The sequence below is a fragment of the Aythya marila genome (genome assembly GCF_965140915.1).
Source record: "Aythya marila genome assembly, chromosome: 6".
Classification (NCBI taxonomy): Eukaryota; Metazoa; Chordata; class Aves; order Anseriformes; family Anatidae; genus Aythya; species Aythya marila.
This window is the reverse complement of record NC_139047.1, coordinates 23,908,627-23,934,715: the sequence shown is the minus strand read 5'-3', so window position 1 is coordinate 23,934,715 and position 26,089 is coordinate 23,908,627. Positions and strand designations below refer to the sequence as shown.

General features: G+C 38.9%; 1 protein-coding gene across 10 annotated transcripts in view; it reads left to right on the top strand.

Annotated features, from left to right (window-relative positions):
* KALRN (kalirin RhoGEF kinase) overlaps window positions 1-26,089 on the top strand; it is a 495,524-nt gene that overhangs the window by 172,091 nt on the left and 297,344 nt on the right. For all 10 annotated transcript variants that reach the window (XM_082764116.1, XM_082764119.1, XM_082764117.1 and 7 more), the window contains one exon: window positions 22,406-22,598. In XM_082764116.1, the coding sequence (XP_082620242.1) occupies window positions 22,406-22,598 (193 nt within the window). The remainder of the gene's footprint in view (window positions 1-22,405; window positions 22,599-26,089) is intronic.

Genomic DNA, 26,089 nt, shown 5'->3' with positions numbered 1-26,089 from the left:
GCTCCTATTTACATGCAAATTTAAATGGGATGAGGTGTTTAGAAATTTGGAAGGCGTGACTGAATCTGGGATAGCATTGTGTTTATGATCAGGGGAGCTGAGCTAGTTCAATAAGGGAGAATTTTCTGACCTCGCTGAGGATTTTATTTTTTAACACTAGCATAGAGACATTTATTCCAGTAGAGTGAGTTTTGATTTATGTGTGTGTAAATGAAACTAGCACCAGGCCAATCTCAGCTGTGAGCCCTTTGGAATTAAGAATTAAGTTATGCATAGGCTATAGGAAGATAATAAGGAGACAGAATATTATTAGCTTGAGTTATCTCCCCACATGGCAAAGCAATATGATGAAGGAAATGTTCTCCGTCAGCTATAGTGAATCTTCCGGATGAACACATCAGTCTGTTTTGGAGCCAAGATAAGCAGTCCTGTATGCTCTCTGCAGAGGGGGAAACCCGAGATGCCTCAGAGGCCTGTATTTTTAAAGGCATCTACTTTTATTTGTCCTCTGTTTAAAAACTTGCTCAAGAATTTCCCAGTTCTGGGGGACATCCAGGGCTCATAACAGTAGCAAAGTGTTTCCAAGGGACAGCCCGGTGTGTTTGAACAGCTTGTCAGAGCTGCCTGAGCTGGATTAAAGGTGCTAGGATCAGTAAAACAACACAAGTGCCCCTAAAAATTAGTTCAATGATTGGGGCTTCTTAAAATTAAGAGAACAGCACAGGGGTTGGCAAAACGTAGCAATACTCACTTCTGTTGGATTTATTTTAAGCTCTTCTCTCATGACCTGTGGTACTGTGTATATTAGCTCCTCTGGCCAGGAGTAGTGTGAAACTTGTTTTGTTGATTGATAGGTATTAAACCCTGGAGCTCTACTTTCTGTGACACGATCCCAGCATAAAAGAAGCTTCTGAGGATGGTTTTTGCTTGAGGCTGTTGTAGATCTACAAAAATATCCATGTATTTTAAAAATAACACCAGGGACTTCATAATAATTTTAGTAACTAAATATATGGTGCCACGTGTGAGATAATTATTCCTTCATCCACTTGCATCAAAATACCACATTAACAAGTGAACTGAAGCTAATGAGGCTAATGGAGGTTTAATATTTGCTTCAGACATAATTTGATTTAAAAAAAAAAAAAAAAAGAAAAGAAAAAAAGGTAAGTGTTTTGGAGAAAGAAGTTCATTAGGAGTATATAACTGACATGAATGCCAGTAGATTTAAGAGCCTTTCCTTTCACCATGTGATAGCCAGTTCACATCCAGCCTGTATTGTATGTGGCATTGGTACACAATGCTGCCACTCATCGCTATCCCGAAGTGACAAGGGAGCCTCTGTGGAAATGGCTGGGGGTCTCATCTTGTGACCTTTCAGAGGGCTTCTGACTATATCCCTGTTCTGTATCTGTCTACTTACAGACCACGTAAGGACCAGGTTGCATATTCAAGTTGCATGTTCACCTTTTGTTGGAAGTCAGCTCTCCAAAAGAGAATTTCTGGTCTTCTGCCAGCTGTGTTAATGACCTGCTGCGAATTGGGCTGTGACATTTTATAGATTTTATAGATAGCTGGACAGTTTCTACAACTGATGCCAAATTCTGCAATAAGTCATTACAGCTCCAGGATGGCCTGCTCCCCTGTGACCAAAAGCTACTAGAAAAAGTGGGCTTCCTAGAAATGCAGAGAGCAACAACAGCAGTCAAAGACTGTGGAGTAGGAGTTATGAGGAAAGATTACAGGTGTTGGCATAGCTTAGTTTAACAAGAGGGAAAGTAAATACATATTATGGCAATCCAGTATGCAAAACTGAGCTAAAGGAAACAATAATCCAGGTGTACATGGCAAATAGGGCAAAAAGAAAGGGGTTAAAACACAGGTAAAAGAAATGAAGCACGCAGCAGGTTGCTGTAGCATCCGCAAATTTGGAAAGCCTGTTGGAAAGTTTATCAGGAGTGACCCATGTATTGGTGGTGTTCCTGTTTTGCAGCAGAAGGATTAAAGTGGCATCTTCTCAATATCTCTTCTGACAGTGTTTTATATAAACCTGTGGGTTTGTTTTTTTTTCCAAATAGATACAAAATTTTCTTATGTTTGTTTATTTGTAATCCCCAGATTTTTTTTTATTTTTTTTTTTTGAAAACCAGCCCAAACTTAAAGTAAATGGGGGCTTTCCATACCAGGTTCCAAATAACTTCCTGCTTTCATTGCCTGCTGCTGTTTCAGGATATTGCAAGGATTAATCTTACAAAGCTCTGGATCTAAAGCAAATGTCCTCTATTCTTCTGCACTTTATGGGAGCCAGGAGCACTCTCAGGCTGGTACTAGCTCTGTTTGCTGCTGAGACCTGCTCTGTCTTCCAGCTGGATAACCGTGCAAGTGTTTTCAGCCTGGTTTTGTGGTGAACAACACAAATAGCATGATACAGAGCTTCGTAGGTAATGTACTGTGAATTGCACAGCTCACATAGCCTTTTTCTTCTAAAGACTGATAAAAGGCACGGCAAGCTGAGCTCTGCTTATCACTCATACCAGAGATCATCCAATGCATTCTGTTTCATCTAGCAGAAGCATCCCTTATCCTTATGATGGAAATAGTCTGTGAAATAGAGGCAAATGAGAGTAATATAATGTTAATATTGAAACAAAAGCATGGAGATTTGATTGTCTTGTGTCAAAACACAAATTCGGAGACTTTTTTTTTTATTTAAAAAAAAATTCTTTGCTATTTCAAGACTGAATCTTTATTTGAAATTAATTCCTTAAAGGATATGGAAAATACTTTGCAGATCCCTTTGTAAACTGTCTAGATTTTATCCAAAAATATTTGCACTATTCTGGAAGATCTGAAAGTCTATTACTGGATTTTCACACTAACTTCTCCAATATTTCTGTATTTTTTAAATAGTAGCTTGCTCCATTTTTGTTTGATCTTAATTGTATTTCAATAAATAATTGAAATTACTGATTGTTACAAGCAGAAAAACTAGGTTTTCAAATTGCCATTGTGTTTTTAAGCATTCTATTCTGCACTCGACATCTGCTTAATTCTAGGCTCTAAATCTGCAATTGAAAACAGTTAATATCAAGGAATCCTTCATTTATTGTGTCTGAATTATTTCCAAGGCGATTGTTCTTTTTTACAGTGGGGTGTGTGTGTCCAGTTTTCTCTTACTGCCAACCATGCAGACTCATGCTGAGATTTCAAATGCATGTTGGGTTCTTTCTGGTTCATCTAATGTCTCCAATGTAAAGCTTCTCCAGTGGGTTGCTGATTTGAAGATTTCACATTGCAGAGGTAGTCCTGCTGGCCAAGTTTAATATACAAAGAAAGAGCACAGGTCTGGAAGAGAAGTTCCTTTTCTTGAAGCTTCACTGCTGTTCCAGCCCAGTGGGAGCTCAGTCATGCCTTCTTCAGCTGAGTCAGTGGATAAGGCTCAAAGGGGAACAAATTTGATGAAATTAAAGGTCACTGGTTTACTTTGTGCTCTCCCCAGCAGCAAAGCAAGTGTCTCTACCCGTTCAGGTCCATTTTGCCTTTTGGTGTTACTGGTCTGGCCCTCTCTGCTCAGAGCCCTACCCTACCCTACCCTGCTCCTGCTTCTCCTCACTGCAGGCAGCGTGTTCAACCTGGGATTTCGGAGCCACCAGAAAAGTAGCAGTGAGTGGAGTGCTTCCCCACAGCCCCAGTCTTCCCGTGTCCACTGGGCAAGAAATAGAAAGCCCACAGGCTGCTACTGCTAAGCCATAGCTCCACAACGTCAGCACACCTGGCTTCGCTGTTCCTCAGAAAAAAAAAAGGTCATTCCTCAGTGAGAAAGAATGGTCTGGAGGGTTCCTAAAAAACACCAATGCAGCCTTGAGCAGGGGTAGAGATACCTGTGGCGGCACTTCCCATGAAAGGCATGGCCAAAGGGGAGCTAACCTAGAAACAGTAACCTCCACGCAGCAGCATCTGCTGAGCCTCCTCAAGGCATCACAAGGGGTCGATGGCACAGAGCTTTGCCAAGACACTGGAAAAACCCCAGCTGCCTTCTCATGTTGACATTGACTGTAGTAACTGCATTTCTAACAGGGCTTTCAGGGCTGGGAAGTATTCTGCCTGGGTTTCTCCAAGTCTGGGGTAAACAGCAAACCAACCTGCATTCATAAAGGGCAAGTGAGAGCAGATTTGAAGATGTGCATTTCCTTTGTATTTCCTGCACCTGAAACAGGTGTAGGCAAAGCCTTTCACTGCTCTGTCTGTGGCAGGCACTGCCCTATCTCTGCCAAGGGGTGGCCCCAGGTGTGCTTCCAGCTGTGGGATGCAGGAGCCACCTTTGAGGGCTGGGCTCGATCCCATCTCCTGAGCTGCCTCACGTAGAGCTGTGCTGCCTCACTCTGCTTTTTGGGCTCTGTCCAAGCCCTCAACCTGGGGATTAGATCAGCATTGTTCCTCCTTGCTAAATGGTTTCTGCATGTTGATTATGACAGCATTAGCTGCCTGGAAGAAAGAGCTGAGGTGATGGAGACAAGTGAAAAACCCCCCTGGTAAACTAGAATATAACCCATGGCCACTCGCTGCTGCGGAAGCCAGTGGGCACTGTAACTTGATGTTACTTCTATGCAAAGCATCATTTTCTCCATCTTCTTCAGTGGCAGAGAAGTGGTTTGTGAGTCTCTGCAGCACGCTTCACTGTGATGCTCTCTCTGGCCTTTGCCATGCTAGTGCTGATTTAAGGTTGGTGCCTGCTCCTCGTGGGCTTTTTAGCCACCAGACCTGTGGTTCCACAGTACTCAGAGAGGTGCGGGCAGCAGCGACCTGGAGACTTCCAAGAAGAGGGCAGCTTTGCACTAATGTGAGCAGTAATTCAGAGGAGCTAAAATTAGCAGACAGAGACCTTTTGTGGGAGCTACATGTTAGCAGCAGAGCCAGCACTGGTTTGCTTCCCTGCGGTTCCCTGGTGAAGCTGTCAGCAGCCATCAGCAGAATATGCAGCAGTTCAGCCAATCCTAACTTTTCTTGTTGGTGATCTCTTTCCTACAGCTTTTACAGAGACTGTAAAATGGTTTTGTCTCATTCCTGCATGGGTGCTTGTGTTCCTCATCAGTAACTTCAGTACGTGCTACTTCCTTTTCACTCTCAGAAACTATTATAGCTTGGAAGTGTTTTATGCCACCCTCTTCATGGATGTCTCTAGGAGCAGGAAAACTGCTGCAGTGCTTTGTAGTTTGCTTTGTAACAGGAATATTGTCAAAGGTGTTTTAATATGAATGGAAAGCTCTTGTAAAGTCCCATGGGGAAGGAATGAGACCTTTACTGCATCCCAGTATGGAGCAAATAATGGGAGATGGAGAAGCAGAGTCAGATCAGTCAAGACTGCTTGGTCCTTGGCCTCATGGGATGGATAGAGGTGTTTGGGATGCTGCTTCAAAGCCTGGATTCGCCAATGCCCTGCTTGAGGAGGACTGGAGATGCACTTTCAGGAATGTATTTTTAGCCTTGTCTCCAAATGATACAAAGCTTATGCAAACATGCTGTCTGTCAGTCAGTGTTTAAACCAAATCTGTCAGAGAAGAGTCTCAAGAATACTAAACTCCTATAAGTCTAATGAAATTAGACAGCTCTGTCAAGGAGAGGAGACCTAATTAGTGTCCACAGAGAGGGAAAGGTGGGCAGTAATTGGTACCTCACCCCTTCCTAGAAACTGAAGGCAGAGGGGATATCTTGGAGCACAAGAGCTCCAGAAGAGGCAAATGCATTATTAGACATTAGAGACTCAGTGCACAAACCACCACTGAGGATTCGGCAGTTCTAGTGCTCCTGAAAGTGCATGCTAGTTTATGGTCTTAGAAAATTGGATCATACTAAAATAGAACAAAGACCAATTCATGGTAACATGTGGTATTGAGCAGGCTGATGCTCTTACAGCATGGAAAGTACGGGTTGGGACTTCGTCTCAGAGGTTGGGATGCTCAGTTCCCTGCTGTTTCCAAAGGGAATTGGTATCCAAGAGTTTGGTAGGCAGTTGTAAATCTCATCAATGGTTTCCTCTCATTTTCCACAAGGTGCTTCTTTAATGTTTTCCTTGTGGATCCTGGCACTGCTCTGGAGTTCTCTATGGATCCTGTAATGCTGTGTGCAGCAAAATGTAATTGTAACTATGTGGTGTGAGGCTGCCAGGCTACTTTGATTTTTTTTTTTTTTTTTTAAAAAAAAGGGGGGGGGGGGCGAAGAGAGAGAGAAAAGGAAATACCTTAATTCAGAAGAAAACCATAAATAAGGGAAATAATTCTAGAAAGCGCTGCCCCCTGCACCCCAAAAAGGTGGAAAAGTGTAATTCAAACCTGCTTTTGGCTCAGCAGATATTTTCTGGTCTGCAATTTTTGCCATGGTGTACTTTTCTATTATGAAGAAGGGAGCACTGATTTCCCTGCCTGTGTACACAGAGCTTTATTTTATGTTTAACTTTAAAGAAAATCCGTAGTCTCTGGAGAATTTTCCAGTGATGTAATATTTTAGCAGGTTCCTTTGTAGTAGTTTCTGCCAAAAAGTCAAACCTCCAGAACAGCTTTCCTTTGTTCTGCAGCTGCATTCAGAGAAGCCTCTTCCATTTCCTTGCTCTTCCCTGTACCCACCTACCCCTGCTGCAATGCAAGCAAGAGAAAATAGGATCCTTCTATGGGCTCTGTGTAATATCTAAAAGAGATGTCTTTGCTGAATGATCCTTCTGGTTAAAGTCATTGAATAGAGATCGAAGCGAAGCATTGGCTTTGTAGAATAAGTGCATCTCTCTGCAACAGCAGCAGCAGTTCATCATGAGCCAGATTTAGGCTGTTTTCATACATATTTTCTGTGCACTACTCAAGTGTGTATGTGATGTTGATGTGATGCAGCTCTCATCTATCACCCTGCTTCCCGTGGGAATAGGAGGAGAACTGACAATCTCGAATATCTATGCAGTGATACTACCACTTAGTCTTTTAATAAAATGTTGAGTTAAGCTTGATTTTTAATTCATTTATTTGAGCATCTGGCTGGCCAGATGCTTCTGCTATTGATGTTGTCATTGAGGATCGGATAAATATTACTTTGAAGCTCAGTTTGAAAGATATACTCATTAAAATACTTGGCTGCTTAAATTCAACCTTTCTGCACTCCCCTGCCCCCCACCCTAAGTCAGGGTTGAAGACCCAAGCAGTTATTAAACATGTCCATTTGAGGGGTAAAAATAAAAAATATGTCAGCATAGCTTTAGTATGAAGATGGGTGGGATCCTTAGTAGAAACTTTATGGCATTTCAGAAATACACATTGGACTAAACTAATCCTGGAGCAATGCCACTGATTTCATTGCATTAAATTCAACCAATCAGTAGCAATCCCTACAGTGACATTGTAATGCATGTCTGTGTTTGGATGAACAATTCATAAGCAAGATCCATCAACAACCTCAATCTGGGATAACACATAGGGCTGTGATACTTCGGAACTCCAGTTGGTAATTTCAAATTATCTGCCCAGGTTACCATTCTGCTAAACAAGGTAATGGCTTTTGTGGTCCTGAGGGATGATGAGCAAAACAGTTTTGAAATACTTTGTCTCAGCTCAACAATGAACGCTATATTCTGAAGTGCTGTTGCATGATATTAATTAAGTGTTCAAGGTCAGGTTGGATGGAGGAACCAAATCTAGTGGAAGACATCCCTGCCCACAGCAGGGGGTTGGAATTAGGTGACCTTTAAAGGTCTCTTCCAGTCCAAACTATTTCATGATTAAGCAGCTCAGCAGGAAAACATCACTTTCCACTAGGAACAAAAGATTTTTTCCTTAGAGAACTCCAAGTGGGCTCACTGTGTTTCATCTACTGTGCACTTACACTTCGTACGTCATGTGGAAAAGGTATCTAGTATCTTACCATCAGTAACAGTAGATGGAGACTTTTGTATTTCATATTTTCAAATGTTCATTAAACTATATTAACATGAGGTATAAATCTAAATTGATTCCCTACCATTTTTTCTTTATTTGCATGTGAATTTAATGCCAGTGAAAGCTTAGTTTCAAGAAAAGTAGGCTTATGGTATTGATTAGTATTCTTTCTTGGCAAAGTACCAACTACATCCCCACCTAGGATGATTAAATAGGTCTCTTCTATCTCAATCTTCTGTGATTTGGCATATGACAGCCTTAGAGACCAAAGTCCTCCGCTAATGTAGCAATGTCAATTTTCCCTTCCATTGTTTTTCTACTGTGTGTCACTCCTAACTTGAGACCAAAATTGTATTTCTGCTTTAGCAGCTCTGCTTAGACCACCACCTAAGAATGGTGTTTATTAGTAGTTCTGCTTATGTTTTTTGTGCTCTTTGTAGATGGAAACCAAATGGGAGTCTCAGGTGTAATTTAGGTCACCCATTTAGGTCACATTTGCACTAATGTATGTGCCATCCTGGAACACCTGGGAAAATATGCAGAGTTTCCTGAATTTTAGTTCTGTTTTCAACGTTGAGTTATCTTCGCCCTTAGCTTAACTGCAAAACTTGAATTTAGTAGTCCATGCAGTAGGTACCTCACAAAGTTTCAGGAAATTAAATTAGCTGATATTTTTACGTTTTGAGGATAGAAAATCCTAAGCATTTTATCAAAGTTATGCTGCATGAGGCAAAAGTACAGGTTCATTTAATAGTACACACTGAATAGACCTCTTATTTCTGGGAAGCAAGCTCTTTAAAGTTGCAATTCCCATTACTGCCTTGGGAGCACTGTGTAAGAAATTGTCCATATACTGTGTCATCTCCTGACCTTAGAAAACGCACATGGTAAGAGGTCTTCATTATAAATGTACCATTTTGCCATTCAGCAAGTACAGAGAACAAGAAAGAACTAATTCCAAAACAAAATCTAAATGAAAAACAAGTACCTGATAAACTAACAGATCTTAAGCATAGGAAGAATGGCTGGACATGCTGCCTGCTAATAATCTGTCAGTCTAAGTAGTAATCAAATAGGCAATATGTACTTTTTCTTGAAGACCTCTTTTTAACTCCATTGTCAAGATAGAATTGATCTCTTCCAACTGTGATTAATCACATCCAGTTTTGTGGTTATGTCCTCTTACTTTTCTGTTCTCCCATTTCTGTAGCATTTGTAATTCAGTTCAGAAACTGCATCTGGAGAAGCAAACATCTCAAGGATCACAGATCAGTTTAAATTTTGCTTCCCATTGGAGATTTGTGGGAAGGAGCTGCAGTTCTAACATCTAATTAAAAAGCAGCTACATAGGAAAGTAGCAGACAATCTTACCCATAGGAAGAGTGTCCGGAAGCTCTGCTTTGTTAATGAACTTTCAAACTAGGAATAAAATACACAGGCAGTATGTGCTTTTTCTGTAGGGTTGCCGTCTTCTCACGGCAGAGCCCATCCACTATATCATGTCACATTTACCAGGCTTACTGGAAAACTCAGTTTCCCCTTAAGTTCCAGAACAGCCTCCCCAACGATTTTGCAGTGTCAGATGCTGTAATATGGTAGGTGACAAGAAAATAGGATCAGATAGGATCAGATAAAGACTTTTCCTGGGATTTCCATTTAGGAATAAATACTGTAGGAAACTTAATCTGTGTGGTTTTATGGACTGTTAAATTGCATCTGTGGTATATTAGCATTGGTAGCACTTTTCCAAAGACTTGTTGGGTACTACCAATTATAACAATAAGGCACACATTTTCATTAGGTAAGATCAACTCAACACCTTTGAGAAACAGGCTACTTGTGGATCTACTTGCTCAAACACCAGGTTTAAAAATATTTTGTTAGTGAAGACGATGCTAATTGTTCTCATGTTAAAATAAATATTTTCTACATTCCCACTGGCACCAGCAAAATTTAAGCAGAGATACTTAAGTAAGGTACAGAAAGTGGAGTTGTATAAATAATATAAATGCATCAGATACAGTACCAGTACAAAGTTGCCTTGATTTTCATTTTTGAACTTTTAAAATTAGTGACAAGTCAGTGTTTCCAGAAGCTGAAGTCCATCTTGCTAATATTGTGCTTGCTTTTCCCACTTACAGGTAATTGACTTATGATTGTATTTACAAAGGAAAACACATTTTTTGTCTTTTTTTAGGAGGACACACATGCACAAAAGAACTTTAACTGTGTTCACGCTGCCTTGAAAGGATGCCAAATATCAGATGTGTAATTAGGGATTCTCTTAAATGTCTAATTCCTGCACCTGTGAACATTTTTTTGGCACAATACTCCTTGCTTTTCTTCTCCTGTTTCTCTTGTTCTTGGCCAAGAATTAAGTTCCTTTTCAAAGAAAATTGTCAAAGATCTTTTGGGGTATATTTTGTTCTTTGTCTAAATCCAATATAAAAAGGCAGTTTCCTTTGCTTTTGTTGTTGAGTGAAATGTTCTAAAGCATAATATTAGATCCTGTTTTTTTAACACCTAATTATAACAATAACTCATACTCAAAAACTCATAGTAATGCTCTTCAAGATCCTTCAGAATGAAAGATGATACAACGGTTTATGACAGTGCTGTTCGTCCTTCCAATGCTAAATGTAATGTATGGGGCACCTTCTGTTTCGCATCAGATAGATTCAAATGTTGGCCGAGTTCTATCACAGCCATTGATAAACTATGTTAGTTAGATGGGGTAGAATAAAGAGCTAAGGTTCATTATCACCAGATGAAGCAATAGGACATTTTTGGTGGATCTTGTAGTTATAAAAATATATCAGGTCATTTTAATAGTGGATCTGGATTTATTTATCAAGCCATTAATTCTTCCAGCCTTTGATAGATGCCTTCTGTGAAAATGGTAGGATTTCATCTGTTGGTTCTTCTGGCTACAGATGACTTCAACAGAGTCTGAATGTAACAAATGCACATCTGTTCTGCAAACAGACTCAGTCAAGAAATGTATCTCAAAACAATAGACTATAGCAGATCCATCTAAGCAGCCATTCACCACACATAAGACTTCTATAACTCTCTTACTTTAAAGAACATCTAATTACAAAACAAAGGCATTTGTGTGATGTAAATTATCAGGGACATAGGAGGGAAGTCATCAAGGTGGAAACATGCATTCACCATATTTACTGTTAATCACAAATGACTGGTGGATATCAATACTTTGTTAGGCTAACACATTAATTCAGTAAAATAAACTTGGAAATTGATTCAAGAGTTCAACCGAAGCAGGAAAAGGTCTGCCTGGCCTACAGGCTTCTACTTCACATGTCCTTTCCTAGTTCTTATTTAAGGATTGTGATGCTTCTCCAGCAAAGCAGTCAAGTGTGTGCGTAAGTCCATCTGTATCCAGCAAGTGTAAACATGTGCTTTACGCATCGTCTTAATTGCTTAATCAAGCTCTTTATATTGTGAGGAACAAGGATACAAGCAGGAACCAGATGGAAGATATTTTTATCAGACAGTCCATAGGACTAAAGAAGCACGGTCATTGAACATTGCTGTCCTTTAAAAACACAGTATCAGGATATGGTTGCATCCACACAGTGTCCCCACAACATGATAATTCAGACAGTACTCACTGTCTTAAACTCAGAAGCAATCTTAGCTCCTTGTTTTCTGATATCTATAGCCTGTGTAAGCTTGTTTGACCGACGTAAGCCAATGTTGTCAGTGATTTTAAGAGAGATAACATCAAGAAATGTTGTGTAACAGTTATTAAGAATCACAATTTTAATATTACAGAAAATGCAGGAATAGTCCATTCTTTTTAGAGTCATTAGTTTTGTGGGTGATTTTAAAAATTATATTGAAGTGCTCTGAATTGGTAGAGTGTCACTTTTTAAAGTCACCAATGCAGTATTCTTACTATTTTCAAGTGGTAGGAAAAAGTCTGAGTCTATTTGAGCTTTGTTTTGTATGCTGTTTTTAAAGCATGCCATAGCAACAGACATCTTTTAATCTGTTTTCCTTAGTTTTATATCATAAAGCTTTTTAAACCATATATTAGGCTAGTGCTCCTGTGGGTTCTATAACAAATCCAAAATAATTGTGGGTTTGCAATCTTTTCCACTTAGGCTTCTAATACTAGTTGTCTGATTATGCTGTGATCAATGCTGTTACTCCACATGTTAAAAAAGATGCAAAATACTTGATTATAATTGTAATATTCTATATTTGGCCAGACACTTGCATGGTCCTAACTGACAGCCTGATTTTCCAGCACAGACATCAAAATGGGTAAAAGGTTATGTGAATAAATCAGGGCTTTGACAAGCTTTTTATTTGTTTTTTTTTTTTTTTTTTTTTTTTTATTATTATTATTTTTTATTTTTTAGGTTAGGTGGCAAAATTAAGAGTAAGGAAATAGGGAAATAGTTAAGAATCCTGATATTAGGCAGTCAGAACTGGCTTTTTACTTAACACCCCAATAAGATGGAGAGTACAAGTTCACTATTCTTCTAGGCTCATTGTTTCTTTCCACTGGCTGCAGACTCAGCAAGACAAATGTGCATTAGTTTATATTGTCAAGGCTATCTTTGCAAGCAGATGGGCTGGAAATCTAATTAAAAAAATCCAAAAGCTTTGATTCTGTCAAAAATAGCAAAATCTGTGGGACGACCCTAAATCCTCTGAATTAAATGGATGTTCTATGCCAATGCAGTTCTATTGTCCCACTTTATAAATAAAATATGAAGGGCTCTAATTTCACATAGACCCATAAGCGTGCTCATTTATGAGTTTAATAAAGCATGTGTATTCAGTGCAATTAGATAAGCATATGTATAGAGCAATAAATGCTCCCTATATAAAATCAGCACACGTGTAACAGAGAATATTGCCCAGCATGGATAAATAAGCACATGCTTAGATTATTAATGCTCTGTCTTAAGCTTCTGTGAATTAACCACGAAGCAGACATGACTATCTGCAATTTGTAATTCTCCCACAATTATTTATCACACCTGTGCCTGAAAATGTGGTAAATACAATGCATTCATTGGAAAATTCATTAGCCTCAAAAAAGAAAAATACCATTACACCCATTTTACAGGAAATAAAATGGAGTAGAGTTGAGCTATAGCACCAAAACACAAGCAGGGGCCAATTAACCCAAAACTAGGATCCTCTGACTCCCAGTCACCTATCCTGGACTGTGGTGCTTCAGCAAGGTTTAAAAATGAGTAAGTTGTGAAGTGATAATTGAAAGGCAGCTGCTTGCAGTTATTTGTGTTTTCTTAGCGTCAGGGAGCTGTACTAGGTAGGCTTTTCTTGTAGTGGGCGGCTTGTCCAGCGTGAGCATTAGCTACAGGTTTGTGGTGCCGTTGTGAAATGTTTTCTGTTGTTTCTTGCCAATTGTTGCCCAGAATTTGTGATGGTGGTAGTATTTCTTTCTACAGAAATCTTCCCCGTTTATGCTCATTCCTACACAAGGCATTATGTTACATTAGTTTAACTCACAGGTAGGAAACTCATTAGTCTAGTAGAGGAGATGTGGCTGGTAGCATATCTTTGATGTGTCTCTTCCAGATCAAATGAGCCACTCAGTATTAGGACAAATGTCAGCAGGTACAGTTCTCCATGAATCTACTCTGTGGTTTTTATTACCATGGCCTGGCTGATATCTACAATAAATGTTATGAGTTTTTTGACTACCAGACTCCTGTCATTCCTACTCTGGCATACATTAATTTGTCAATACAATTCTCAGGTCTGGCAGCAGGGTAGGCACTATATGGGGTATGCATTTCATTATATGAATAGGATGCTGCACATTCACATGTGGCACTTGGAGATGGATTTGCTTGTGATGTTTTATTGTGCTTTTGATAGAGAAGTGACACAGCTAATAGTGGAAAAGGAGCAGGCAGCTGAAATCAAGCAATTACTTGTCAGAGCATTTATCTGAACCTGCTTTAGTTGATGAAACAGTTATTCTGGATTTTTCCAATTAGTGGTGACTGATGAGAAGAGGTACTGGTGGAGAACAGAAATGGTTAGCAGTTGTGGAGGAAATTTGGGATAATAAGGAACATTTTCTTGGAGGACTGCATGGAGTAACCTTAAAACGGTGTTGCTGTGATGCCGGTCCATGGGTGAGAAAGTGCTCTATCAAGATGGACTGTAAAATTGGTGGGACAAAACACAGGCATCTGAGGAGCTCAACATCCTACAGGTGAGAGCATGTGAGGCTGCAGAAATGAAAGAAATACCTCATGTGCGCTTGGCAAGACAGGCAGAATGTTAGCTCAGAGATTCAGCTGAGTTTTGCAAAGCTATCAGAGCCACAACACCAATTTTTGGCTCCGTTATTCAGTTGTTTGGTTCTTCTGTACTTTCCGGAAGCTTTTTGGATCCAGCCTTCTTGTTCCTTCACTCCTTTTGAAATACTGAACTATTGACTATTTGTGTTCAGTTTGCATCATTTTGGTCTACCACACACTTATGTCACCATGCAAATAATAAGTGACACCTCATGGCAAGTAGCTTCAATGTCAAGCCTTAGCCCCCTTTGCTAAGAGGAGTGAGAGAGCCTGGCCTTACTAGGAGACAGAGTCAGAAAAAATCAGAGCTAGATGGTTTGAAAGTGGATTGTAAAAAACACATCAGTATCCACTGTCTCTTGAGGACTCGGTAAAATGGACTTTTTCTCCTCTAAATGTCATCATGGTAGTTATTTGAAAGAATGAGTGAAGTCTGTTGTGTAAAGAAATACACAAGATATGATTTTACAAGTGTGTCTTTAACACATAGGTTGATTCTGCAGCTTCAGAGCAAACCCTTCTGCACATAATACCCCAGGCACCCAATCTTCACCCAGTCTGGCACAGCAGGAAGTATCTATCTGATAAGTGAACTATTTGGGGATAAATCATTGTGACTACAAAGACTTGTTTTGTTTCTATATGGGTGGAGCTCAAAAAAATGTACCGCTAGATTTATTAGTCATGGAAACTCCCCATTGTCCAACCTGGGGAAAATGGAGACATCAACTTTTAAACTACATATTTCCCCAAAGAATTCAAATTCTCACTAAGTGTCCTAGCAAAACAGAATCATTGCAGGGCCTGCAGACTGTTTCTGGGCTGTAGCACTCCACCTCTTCTCCTAAGGGATGCACCTGAATTCAGCATGTACCCTTAAACAAAATGAACGTGTGGATTTAAGCCAAAATCCGGTAACTCTCAAACAAGTAACTCATCAATTCTGCTAGGCAACTTCCATGCTGAACTATGCACTGCAAAAGGGCAGAAGCTAGGTTACTTATTAGTGAGAGAATCTGCTCTTTTGAAGTGCAGATTTTAAAAGAGAAAAAATTCAAAAACTTCAGAAACTCCTTACCAAAAAATACCTCTAAAATATTTTGTTGATCAAGATGGTTTGTTTTGATAAAATTCAAAGTTGGTGCTTTTTTTTCTCTTTATTTGATGTCTGTTTTAAAGCTATAGAACAAAATGAAAGATAAAGATATTTAAGCCGAAGAGGCTCAGACAAAATATTTTGCCGTTATAAAACACTTTTTTCATTTTTTATTTCAGTATACACTTTCATGAGAACATGCACCCTTCATGAAACATGTTATTTTGGATCAAAGTGTATTTTTCCAGCTCTCCCTAGTTCCCTAGATCTTTTTTCAATTGCAGCTCTTCCATACATGGATGTACATTGCTTTCCTGTGCTGCCAGAAGCAGTGTGTGATAACTGATGAGTGTGTACTGCAAGAAATGTCAATACTACTTAGAAACAGTAATTTTAGCATCTTTGAAGAGTTTTTTTTCTTCTCACCTGTAAGCCCAATTGAACCCTGGATCAAGTGTGTTATTGTTGCCTAAACCTACGTTAATCATTCCTTTTTTTTTTAAAAAAAAAAAAAAAAAAGGTAAAAAAAGTAAAGCGTGAGCTAAACATGTTTGCAGGCTTATTTGTGCTATAAAAGGTCTTTCCACTGTGGGTAACTCTGCCTCCCACAATGTGTTTCAATGGAATGTGTGTATTTGCAATCTGGAGACTTTCCACTCTGGGGTAACAGTGTTTTACTACAATGACTAGAATTCCTGGAGCTGTTTGCCACTCTCCATTCACTCACTTTTTAAGTTGCTGATGTCTTGAACTGATAAATCAGGATCTTAGGTCTAAGAGCCCTGAGCAGTCATTGCCCAGATGAAGTATCCTTTTCCTTATATTAAAATCTGGCAGTGTTGACTGTAGACTAAATGTTATAGTGACTGCACGTGAAATGGACTTCATGGTCTCCTTGCATGAACTAAGTACTTAAAATACAGGCATAACGTGTTTTGTTGTTGTTGTTTTTTAAATAAATCTCACTAGTTTGGCTGTGCTAAACACAGTCACTTATTTACGTCTCACCTAGAATCCAGTAAATTTGAATCTCCGAACATATTCTCAAATAGCATTTGTTCTGCCAAACTTTTTCAAGAATGGTGTGTTTACATTTCAACACAACTCTAATATTTATTTTTTCCAGCAAATGTCAATAACATATCATTTTCATTTAGTAAATCATTTTTGTTTTGTTTCTGCTAAATCATCCCAAACACAAGAGTTTAAATGCTCAAGAGAGAGTTGAATGGTACTTACTGTTCAAATATTTCTTTGTTGTAGTAACAAATCTTTAAATGTAGCCCAGCTTCAACAAAAACAAAGCCTTGATTAATTTCATATTTATCTCAGCAGCTGTTTCAAGGAAGACCTGCCAGATATTGATCCAAATATAGTAGACATGAAGCAACAAAAGGGGAAGAGGGTAAATGAGTTTGTGTGAAGGCATCATTTACCAGCAGAAACTTAATAGGAATGTAAAAAACTATAATATTCATCCTCCGGCTTTGGCTTTAACAGCTGCAATCATGTATTCTTGGACACAGCTGTGTTTTATATATTTGCTATTTAAATAAAGACAGAAAGCTTCTCAAATAGTGTTTATTTGCTCAATTAAATAAGAGGATGAATGCCTGCAGAGATCTAATCTGGGTTATAATGGTGTAGATCAGGATTTTTACCTGGGTAGAAGACAACACAGTACAATCCTGCTGGATCCTGGCAGATTCTCCTGAGATACTAACTGTGACCAGCACCTCTCATAGTGGCACTCAGGATCTCACACCGTCATGCTTACATGTTAGGAAAAGGTTTTCTTAGATCAAGCTGGTGTCTAAGTCTTTCCCAGCTTATATAATTTTATAGCAGAATCACTTTGACTCCAGAGCTATTCTCTTAGAAGGAAAATTTGAATACCAAAATGAGTTACTTGCTTGAGAATTGCAGGAGCACCCATTCTGGCACCAGTTAGCTTCTGCCAATATTTTTTTTTTCCTGCCTTTCTGTTCCCTCCTGTTGACATGTGGCCAAAACCGGGGGTTGAATGTGGACATTGTGCAGCCCACACATCTGCATTCTTATGCCATTTGCAATCACACCTCTGTCCCCTAAGAGCAGTGGCTGGAAAGCAGAGACAGGAGGTTTGTCTCTGACCAGACCTTACTGGCTCCAAGTCTTTTTACAAGATGTCATTGAAATTTCTCTACATTGCTGCTTTATGTCCAGCTCCAGCCAGTGTGAAACTGTCTTGGGTTTCTTTCTTTCTCTTTCTAAAAAAGGAAAGTGAGAATGAATATTTCCTTTTCAGTGCTGCAAGAGAAGAAACAAAATTAGGTCACAGTAAGGAACAAAGGATTAATTGGAAATGGAGGTTGGATGAGTGTTTCTCCTCTAATTCCAAAAAAAAAAAAAAAAAAATGTGATATGAAGTAAAAAAAAATATAAGAGGGAAAATTTAGGCTGAATTCTGTCTGTCTATGGTCTTTTAGGTAGCTGAAATTCTCTGGTGGGAGAATTCCATGAATTGTTTTTCCAGAGTAATGGCATTCTCGGGATGTGTATCATTTACCTTCCCCCACTGGTCACTGGTACACCAGCACGTAAGGGAAATGTGAGGATCAGCAGGCAGAGGTGTCCTGAGATCTCTAAGAAGACAGACTGCCCCAAAGCCAAGCAGCCACGGTCACTGGGGGACGTGGGTGGCAACTCTTGACGGTGTGAGTTCAGAATCACACCTGGTAATTGAAATAATGAGCAAGGTACAATTTGCTGAGAAGTTTTAAATGTCAAGTATTTTAATAAATAATGCTGGCTTGAGAGTTCTTGATAAACAGGTTTATTAGAAAGGATTTTATCTTGTCCTCCAAATGTATTAGAAAGCGTATTATCACTCAGATAAATTCATTGGAAAGCGTATTATCACTACAGATAGCTGTTTCTGTTGACAAGTTGATCTTCAGGCTCAATCTGGTAATGAAGAACCAAACTATTAAAGCCAGTAAGTGACACTGATTATAAACCTCCCGATCTAGCTTCATTTTCAAGCTGCGTTAACAAACCACAGACAAGATGAATAGAGTTACAGTAAATAAGAAATGTTAACACTTAAATTACTCAAGTGATCCTTGGCACATTTTGATATGGAAACTAGGCAGGAGAGTTAGTTTGGTCTCAGTATGAAATGAGGCCTTTGGGATAATGGTCTGTGCTTGGAGGCTTTCACATACTCATTTTTCTCCTCTTCCTCTCCCTTTTCCACCCTCAGCTTGTTGTTCAATTTGCTGATTACAACCACATTTGTCAAAGGAATGGCGATCGCAAAAATAATTAAGTTCCTGCAGATTTTGTGCTCACAAATTGATGCCTGTAGAGCTACTTGTTATGCCGAGAGCGTCTCCTGACAAGGTTACATTGACCTTCCTTGAAGGAGATCTTTCTCTCACAGTTAACAAATCATATGTTGAATGAGATGCCATATATGTCAGATCTGTGCTTTTAGTGGTCCAACAGGCGTGCTAAATGTGCTGCTTTGTCATTAACTCATGACTGCAAAATGGGCATGGAGATATTACATTATTTCAGCTAATCAAGTGCTGAAGCTTCTAAATGCCAGAAGCTTTGGCCAAATTGTAAGATGAAAAATATATATAATTAATGATAGGTATTTCAAAGATTAATCAGAAAGCATGAAGTGCTTAAACTTGCTTCGTACCCAGCAAGCAACTTCTTGCCAAAGAAAATATAATTTAGAATGTGCCTGAATTAAAGAGGAAATTTGAGAAAATAACCTTGTGAAAGTAACCTAGAAACCAAAATAAGGGGGTTATTTTGACAAAATTAGCATATCTGCTTTTGAGTTTCTATTTTATTCTTTAAAACAAACAAACAAACAGATCCTAAGTATTGTTTTCACAAATATTCTAGGATGTTTTTATTAAATTTCTAAGCTGGTCTCTGTCTTTGCTTAAAAGCAGTATAGCAACTGAAATGACATATCAACTATCAAATATTTTGTGCTCATCATTGCAAATCTAGTCCAGATGAGCACAGTCAAAAGGCTGATGGATTGTCCAAATACCTTGATCTGAGTGTTTTCTCCAGTTTCTGGTCAAATATCAATACCGGAAAAAATTAAGCACTACAATCAACATTAATTGCTATCCTAAAATGATTACTTGTGCATAATAGATTGCTGTAGCCTCCTGAGAGTCAGGGATAAGGCATGTCTTGCTCAGACAGTGTGAAGGAAGCTTGATTGCTACTGATGCTTTTTCCGATCAATTGCTAAACTGGGGAGGGTTTGAGTTGTTGCTTTTAAACAATAAATTTAATAAGCATGGCTAGACTATTCAAAAGAAACCTAGGGTCATTTCCTCTACATATTGAGGTAACTGATGAAAAATGACTGACTGTCAAGGATGACAAACGTTCACAGATTGCTCTGAGTCGCCAGAATTTTTGTGTACTTCATTACATCTACAAATGAGAACACTTCTTTTAGGACCTTATCAATGGCTGTATTTGGATATTGCAACTTAAATTTTGGTCTTTTCAATTATTTTTTAAACTGCATTGCCTATGGTGTTTCCCCACGTTTATATAAGCATTTTTTGCATATATGTAAGCACTTTTGCATATACATTCTGTTGTGTTTTTACAGACTGTTTTTTTAATATTTCATAAAATTATTTAGATTTGCATATATAGTTTCCTGAAAAGTAATTTTTTTTTAATTGATTCTAGACAGCTGAAGACTGTGTAGGTACCTGGAGATATCCACCAAGGCAAGCTCTTTACACAAACACAGCATAGTAGATGGTTTCTGCCCTGAAGAGCTTACAATCTAAATAAATATTTTTCTTATCTCCCTCCTCTTTGTCTGGCTACTCTCTGTGCTGAGAGTCTTAAGAAAAATCAGTCCTTCAAAAAATCAGTTCAATATAACAAGGATTGGTGACTTGGCAGAAGTTACGGAAGACCCCATAAAGCTTTGCAAGAAAAAACAACACAAACCCCCTATTCAGCCCTTTCTGATTTGATTCTTTGTCTCAGCTCTAGTTCCAAAGGGCAAGAGGCAGTAGCAACACCAACAAAGCTTCTTTGACAGTCTTTTTTTGGCATTAGTTATAGAAGGATCAGATGTCTGACCTTTCAGCACTAGGTAAAAGGAGAATAAAAAGATCTATATTCCTGATGGTGCTAGGAAGTGCCTGGTCTGCCTAGTTTTTCTTTATACAGACTGTTGTAAGCAGCATGCTCTGAGTGTGCCAATAACATTAAGGAAGAGGACCAAGCTCATTGGCTCTGACTGCTTCTTCCTGGCACTAAGTGGAGACTGTTCAAGTTAGGGACCTCCTTTAACGTGACATTGTACCCTTTGCCATGGGTACCCTTTGAGCAGTCTGTGCATAAACTTTTTTAGATCTTGGTAAGGTCACCAAGGACTTTCATTTTTAAGTTAGGTGTGTTAATCCAGTGTGCCTCCTACGAAAAATACCCCGTCTTCGATTTATAGAGCTTTACAGAGTTTTTTTCAGTGAGACATGTGGGACTTGGATCTTACCAGCAGAGAGTGCTTTAAGGATGCAGAGAGGTAGAATATAGTGAAAATCGTCCTCTGGGTGTGCACTGAGAGTGTTCATGTGGAGGCTAAACAGTCTTACAGTTTCCGCATCATAACCATGCTTAATAATATCTGTCAAGCATATTTTTAATTCATTCTAACAATATCAACACTTGCTATTTTGAAGTATCTTACATATGCCTTTATGTCTGCAGTATTGATGCTGTTTATAATGATGGCCAGTTTGCAGAAAGGCCACGGGTGCTATATTCATATATTAGAGAGGATTTCTTATTCTGTACCTCACTGTTTCACAAATTGTGTTCATGTTATGTCACATATCTCTTCTTACACCACTGTTCTTTCAGTTAATATCTTCCTTTCTTTTTTCTACACTCCCTTTCTTCTAGCAGCTTCTCCTTCTGGCTGTGACCTCTATTCCGTCTTAAAAATATATATTACATTGGCAATTAGGCCATTCTGCCATTTTTAGTGCCTTGGCAATGAATTTTAGTAATTACCATGCCAATAATATTACTGGGGGTGGGGAATTCACATTTTATGCAAGTGCTTGAGACCCACACGAGACACCAAAGCTCTCCAAGTTCAATGTTGTGCATGACAGTCAGAGGAGCAGGCACTTCCCAATTCTAATCCATGGTTTGGACACTGCAGCTGGAGGATGACACTTTTGAACCATATCCCTTTTCCTAAGAAAGCAGTACTATGACACTGGAAAAGCTATTCTGAAAGCTACCCATATTTGAGTTGAATCAACATGTCCTTTCATCCTTTCTCCTCTCCTGTGAGTAAAAATGAAAGGCACATTTGCAAGCTAATGCTGTGGTACTCTTGGTCCACATGCATCGCTCAGGAGCAGGCCAGATAACCATCTTTAACATTTGAGAAGGGAAAAGAGAAGGGTGGAGGAAAGGTATGACTTCAGACCTTAAAAGACCTGCAACATTTGGAAGATCAATCAGGACAGAAAAGAGATGCAGTTTTAACAGTGCACATGCGAAATCACACAGACCTTCCTTTCATGGAACAGCTGCTAGGTGCTTTTATGGAAATTGCAATTTTGTTTAAAGTTCTTAAAGAGGCATTTAAAGATTAAGACACACAAATTTACAGATGGTCAGCAATGTTAAGACACAGGAACCTGCTTATTGGCTTTGGTTGTGGACTGAATTCAATAGGTTGGAAGCAGAATCTGTTGTGTACATTTACAGCTACTATATAGATACATTTTATTCTGGTTTTGATGGTAAGTGTGTATGTTTTCAGTGAAAATTTGAATTGTGCATATTTGGGAAATAAGAGATTAAACTGTAATGTATATACCTGACTTCATGTAAATTAGATTATTGCAAAACTCTTAAAATTCATATAGCCTTTATGCTTTACTCTTTAGCTTTTAATTTTCAGTGTATCATTCCTTGTTTTGCTCTCCAGCACTGAATGCTATCAACAAAAGTTAAGTCTCAGTGTGACTGCACACAATATTAATTATCTTGACATGCTTTTATTCCTACAGCGAAGATGTCTGTAAACGAGGATTCACTGTTATCATTGATATGCGGGGATCAAAATGGGATTTGATCAAACCTCTCCTAAAGACCCTTCAAGAAGCCTTTCCTGCCGAGATTCACGTTGCCCTGATTATAAAACCTGATAATTTCTGGCAGAAGCAGAAAACAAACTTCGGCAGTTCCAAGTTCATCTTTGAGGTGAGAGCCACATGAGGGATGTATGGCAAAGCATTATCCCTGATAAGAAATGTTCTTCAGGGGAAAAAAATCTCAAACCTGGAAAGAAAAATATGACATTTAGATCTGCTTCCCAGAGGGGTTTATGCCTGGCATCAGGTGGCCTTCTGAGCACATCTGTGGAATGGGACACACATTTCATCTCAGAGGTACACATGTGGTTCACATTACTGAGAGTTTTACTGTGGGTTTTATTTTTGGTGGTAGCATTCAACATTCCTTTGTTTCTTTTAGAAAAAACAAACAAACAAAAACCAACCATCAAATTAGTCAAAACGCTAAAGACAAAGTTCTCTAGCTGCTAATGTACGGGTTTGTTAGCTGACCTCTATCCAACTTCAGATAATGGCTCTTTTAATAAAAGACATTTAGATTAAATTCATCTATATATTGTCACCACTTTAATTTAACTGCAATTTACAATTCAGGGCTAACAATAACAATTCATGTTAATGATAAGGTGCCTCAGGCAGGTTCTCTGAGAGGTAACCAATATACGAAACTGCATAATTAAAGGAAATTTTACTGACTTCATCATCAGTGAAGACAAATCTCTTATGTTCTCTTAGTGCTTCTTAGCTTTCTCGGAATTTCAGCTTCTCACTCAAAGAGAAGCAAAGCTCAGGTGTGTGAAGTGCTCATATATCAGTAATGCCCAGCCATGGGTAAGTCACGTTGTATGTTTTTGTTGTTTGTTTTTTTTTAATTCACTGAGAAACAAATGTATAGTTGACTGTCTTACCAATATTATTAAGTTCAGATATAGACTCTGAATTTGAAGCTCTGTAACTCAGAATAGAATTTGGATGTAGTTCTTAATCTTGACTGCAATGGAAGAGTATATTTAAGTACATACTTAAGATCTACTGAAGGTAATGTGGTATTTTCAGCCTCTGCCTAAGAGCACTGTTTAACTACACTGGGCAACTAGATTACCATGAAACATTAACAGGCTTTTACAGTATTACCACAATTCAAGTATTTGTAGATTTTACCCCCAATTCACGAAATCTCAACGAAAATGATTCAACTCAAATTTCGCTAAGTTTAAATGGACTTTATCTTCGTTGGCTTCCTGTGAGGACTTAGACAGGGAAAGGACTTCCACTTGCTATCCCCTATGAGCCTTTGAAAGCAAGGCTGCCTTCAGCAGAGGTTTGTATCACCTCCAGACATTGCTCATGCTTACTGAAATCACTGCTCCTGGCAGAAGTGCCTACCATTTCAGTGCAATGAGACTGACAATGCTACCTGTGGGGAGTGAAAGGGATCAGGGCAATGGGAAGGAGAGGGGAGATGCAGGGGCTACAAAGGAACAGGAAGGAGCTCATGCAGAGACTCGTAACAGAAGACCTGTTGGATGTGGAGAGGCTTCTGTTTCACATATATGGGAACATCAAGGGGCAGTCCCACAGCAGCCCAAAGAAAGACAACTTTCTTTGCATGTATACCCAACACTGAATTTCAATCCTTCAGTGCTTTAATAATCAAAACCTAGGGGTAAGGTAACAGAGTTCAAATGCATATTTTAGATCATTTGTTTGTTTTTAAAATGATTTAATTCTTTCTGAAGGCTTGACTTATATTATTTACTGTGTGGAGTTGGTGTGATGATGAAGAGTAAACTGTGGTCAAGCTATTCTTCATAGGTACAGCTCCAAGTCTGTATTGTGTTAAAAGCTCTGGAGTCATTTGCTATAAATTCTGGCATGCAATAAGGATATTTTTAATTTTATGTGTGTGCCTTTGAGCCTTGCTCTGTCTGCTGAGCTGTTCACATGGATGCCTGTGATGGTGCAAAAATTTTGGGGACCAGAGGAAGAGAAAGTCAGATCTCTGTTGGACAGTTTTATGATTTTAAAGAGATATTTAAGCCATGGCCCACAGTACAGCAGATCCACTGCAATACAGCCTCCACTGTCCAGGAGCATCTGTTTTAAGGGGGTTTTGTGGCTGCTCTTGCTTAGCGGTAGCCTCTGACTCTGGGGCAGCTCATGCTTTACATAAGAGCTGTGATTATTAAATAAGCATCCCAGGCCACTATGAGTCACATTTATTTGATTTATGTGAGACAACACACATGCACCCTCTTTGCACTGAACCACCCTGGTGATTTCCCACAACTCAGATCAAACACTAGGTACTCAGCAGGAACACACTGCAGTGGAAGGCAATGAAAGTCTCTTTTGAATTACCCTATGCACCAACTTAAGTTACCAGTGTCAGTTTTAAGGCCAGATTCTGCTTCTGGGCTTAAAGGAAGCATTATGCATGTGCCAGGGCAGAGCATGGCCCTTGGTGGAGGCTAATGCTCTGGATTTTGTGTTGTGAGCTGCTGGCAGAAAGCTTCTGTTACAGTCTGGAGAGTGAAGCATGCCCTGCAGTTTGTCACACCCAGAAAAAAAAAAAAAAAAAAAAAAAAAAAAAAAAAAGAGGAAAAAAACTTTCTGTCATTTTAAGGAATAGACAAGGCAGCTTACAGTATTAATTCAGAGGTGCTTTCAAATTATTTTTTCTCCTGCCAAAAGGGTTTAAATAGTGGGCAGTGCTTTTTAAAGTGATTTTTAAAAGAAAGATGGGTGAAGCCTGATATGCAGTTACTTTGTCTTACCACATACCTGTCAAACTAAGGTTGTTTTCATGAGAGTCTGAAGAAGTCTGTAGAGAAACAAATCTGAATAAAGACATTTGCTACAGAAGTCATCTAATGAAAAGCCTTTCTGATATATTCTCATGTCAAATTCTCAGTATGATAAGGGTAATGTTGCCTTAGTGAGAAGCACTTCAGGGGGAATGCCCAGGTATTAAGGGAAGTCTTTTCTTGACAGCTAAATTCTAAATTTAATTATCTTGAAAGGGTTAGTGTTCAGAGATTTAGAAATTTGAAATCCCTCTCAAGCTGCATGCTTACCTTCCCATTGTTTGTCGGCTCTTTCCCCTTCCCCAGACCAAGGAACATTGCAAAAGGGCTTTAAAATAATCTTTCTGCTGAGCATATGTTCAATAGAATCCCCATTTTTTACATTTCAGAATGCCTGATGTCTTTAGCTGGATACAAATTGGAAGAAAAGCCTACTATTAACTTAAAACCAGTGGGCAGCCTGCTATTTTGGACATAGTTCAGGATAATGGACAGAACTTAAGTACTTTTCTTTATAGATGACTTTTGCGAGATTGCTGTGATTATTGGGTGTCTCCACTTCTGAAGAGCAGAAACTCCAACTTTCTGTAGAGGCATGACTTTTAGGGGATAGACACGCAGCTGTTGGTGAACATTGCAAGCCTTGAAGGGTTACCAACTTGAGTGTTAACATGACAACACCAAAAATCTCTAGTATAACATTTGACACCCCATGCTTATGTTTCAGAAAAAAATACTTTGTCTAAAAAAAAAAAAAAAAATGGGAAAAGCCATCAGTTGTTGGGTCCTTAAACTGTAATCTGCTTTCTAG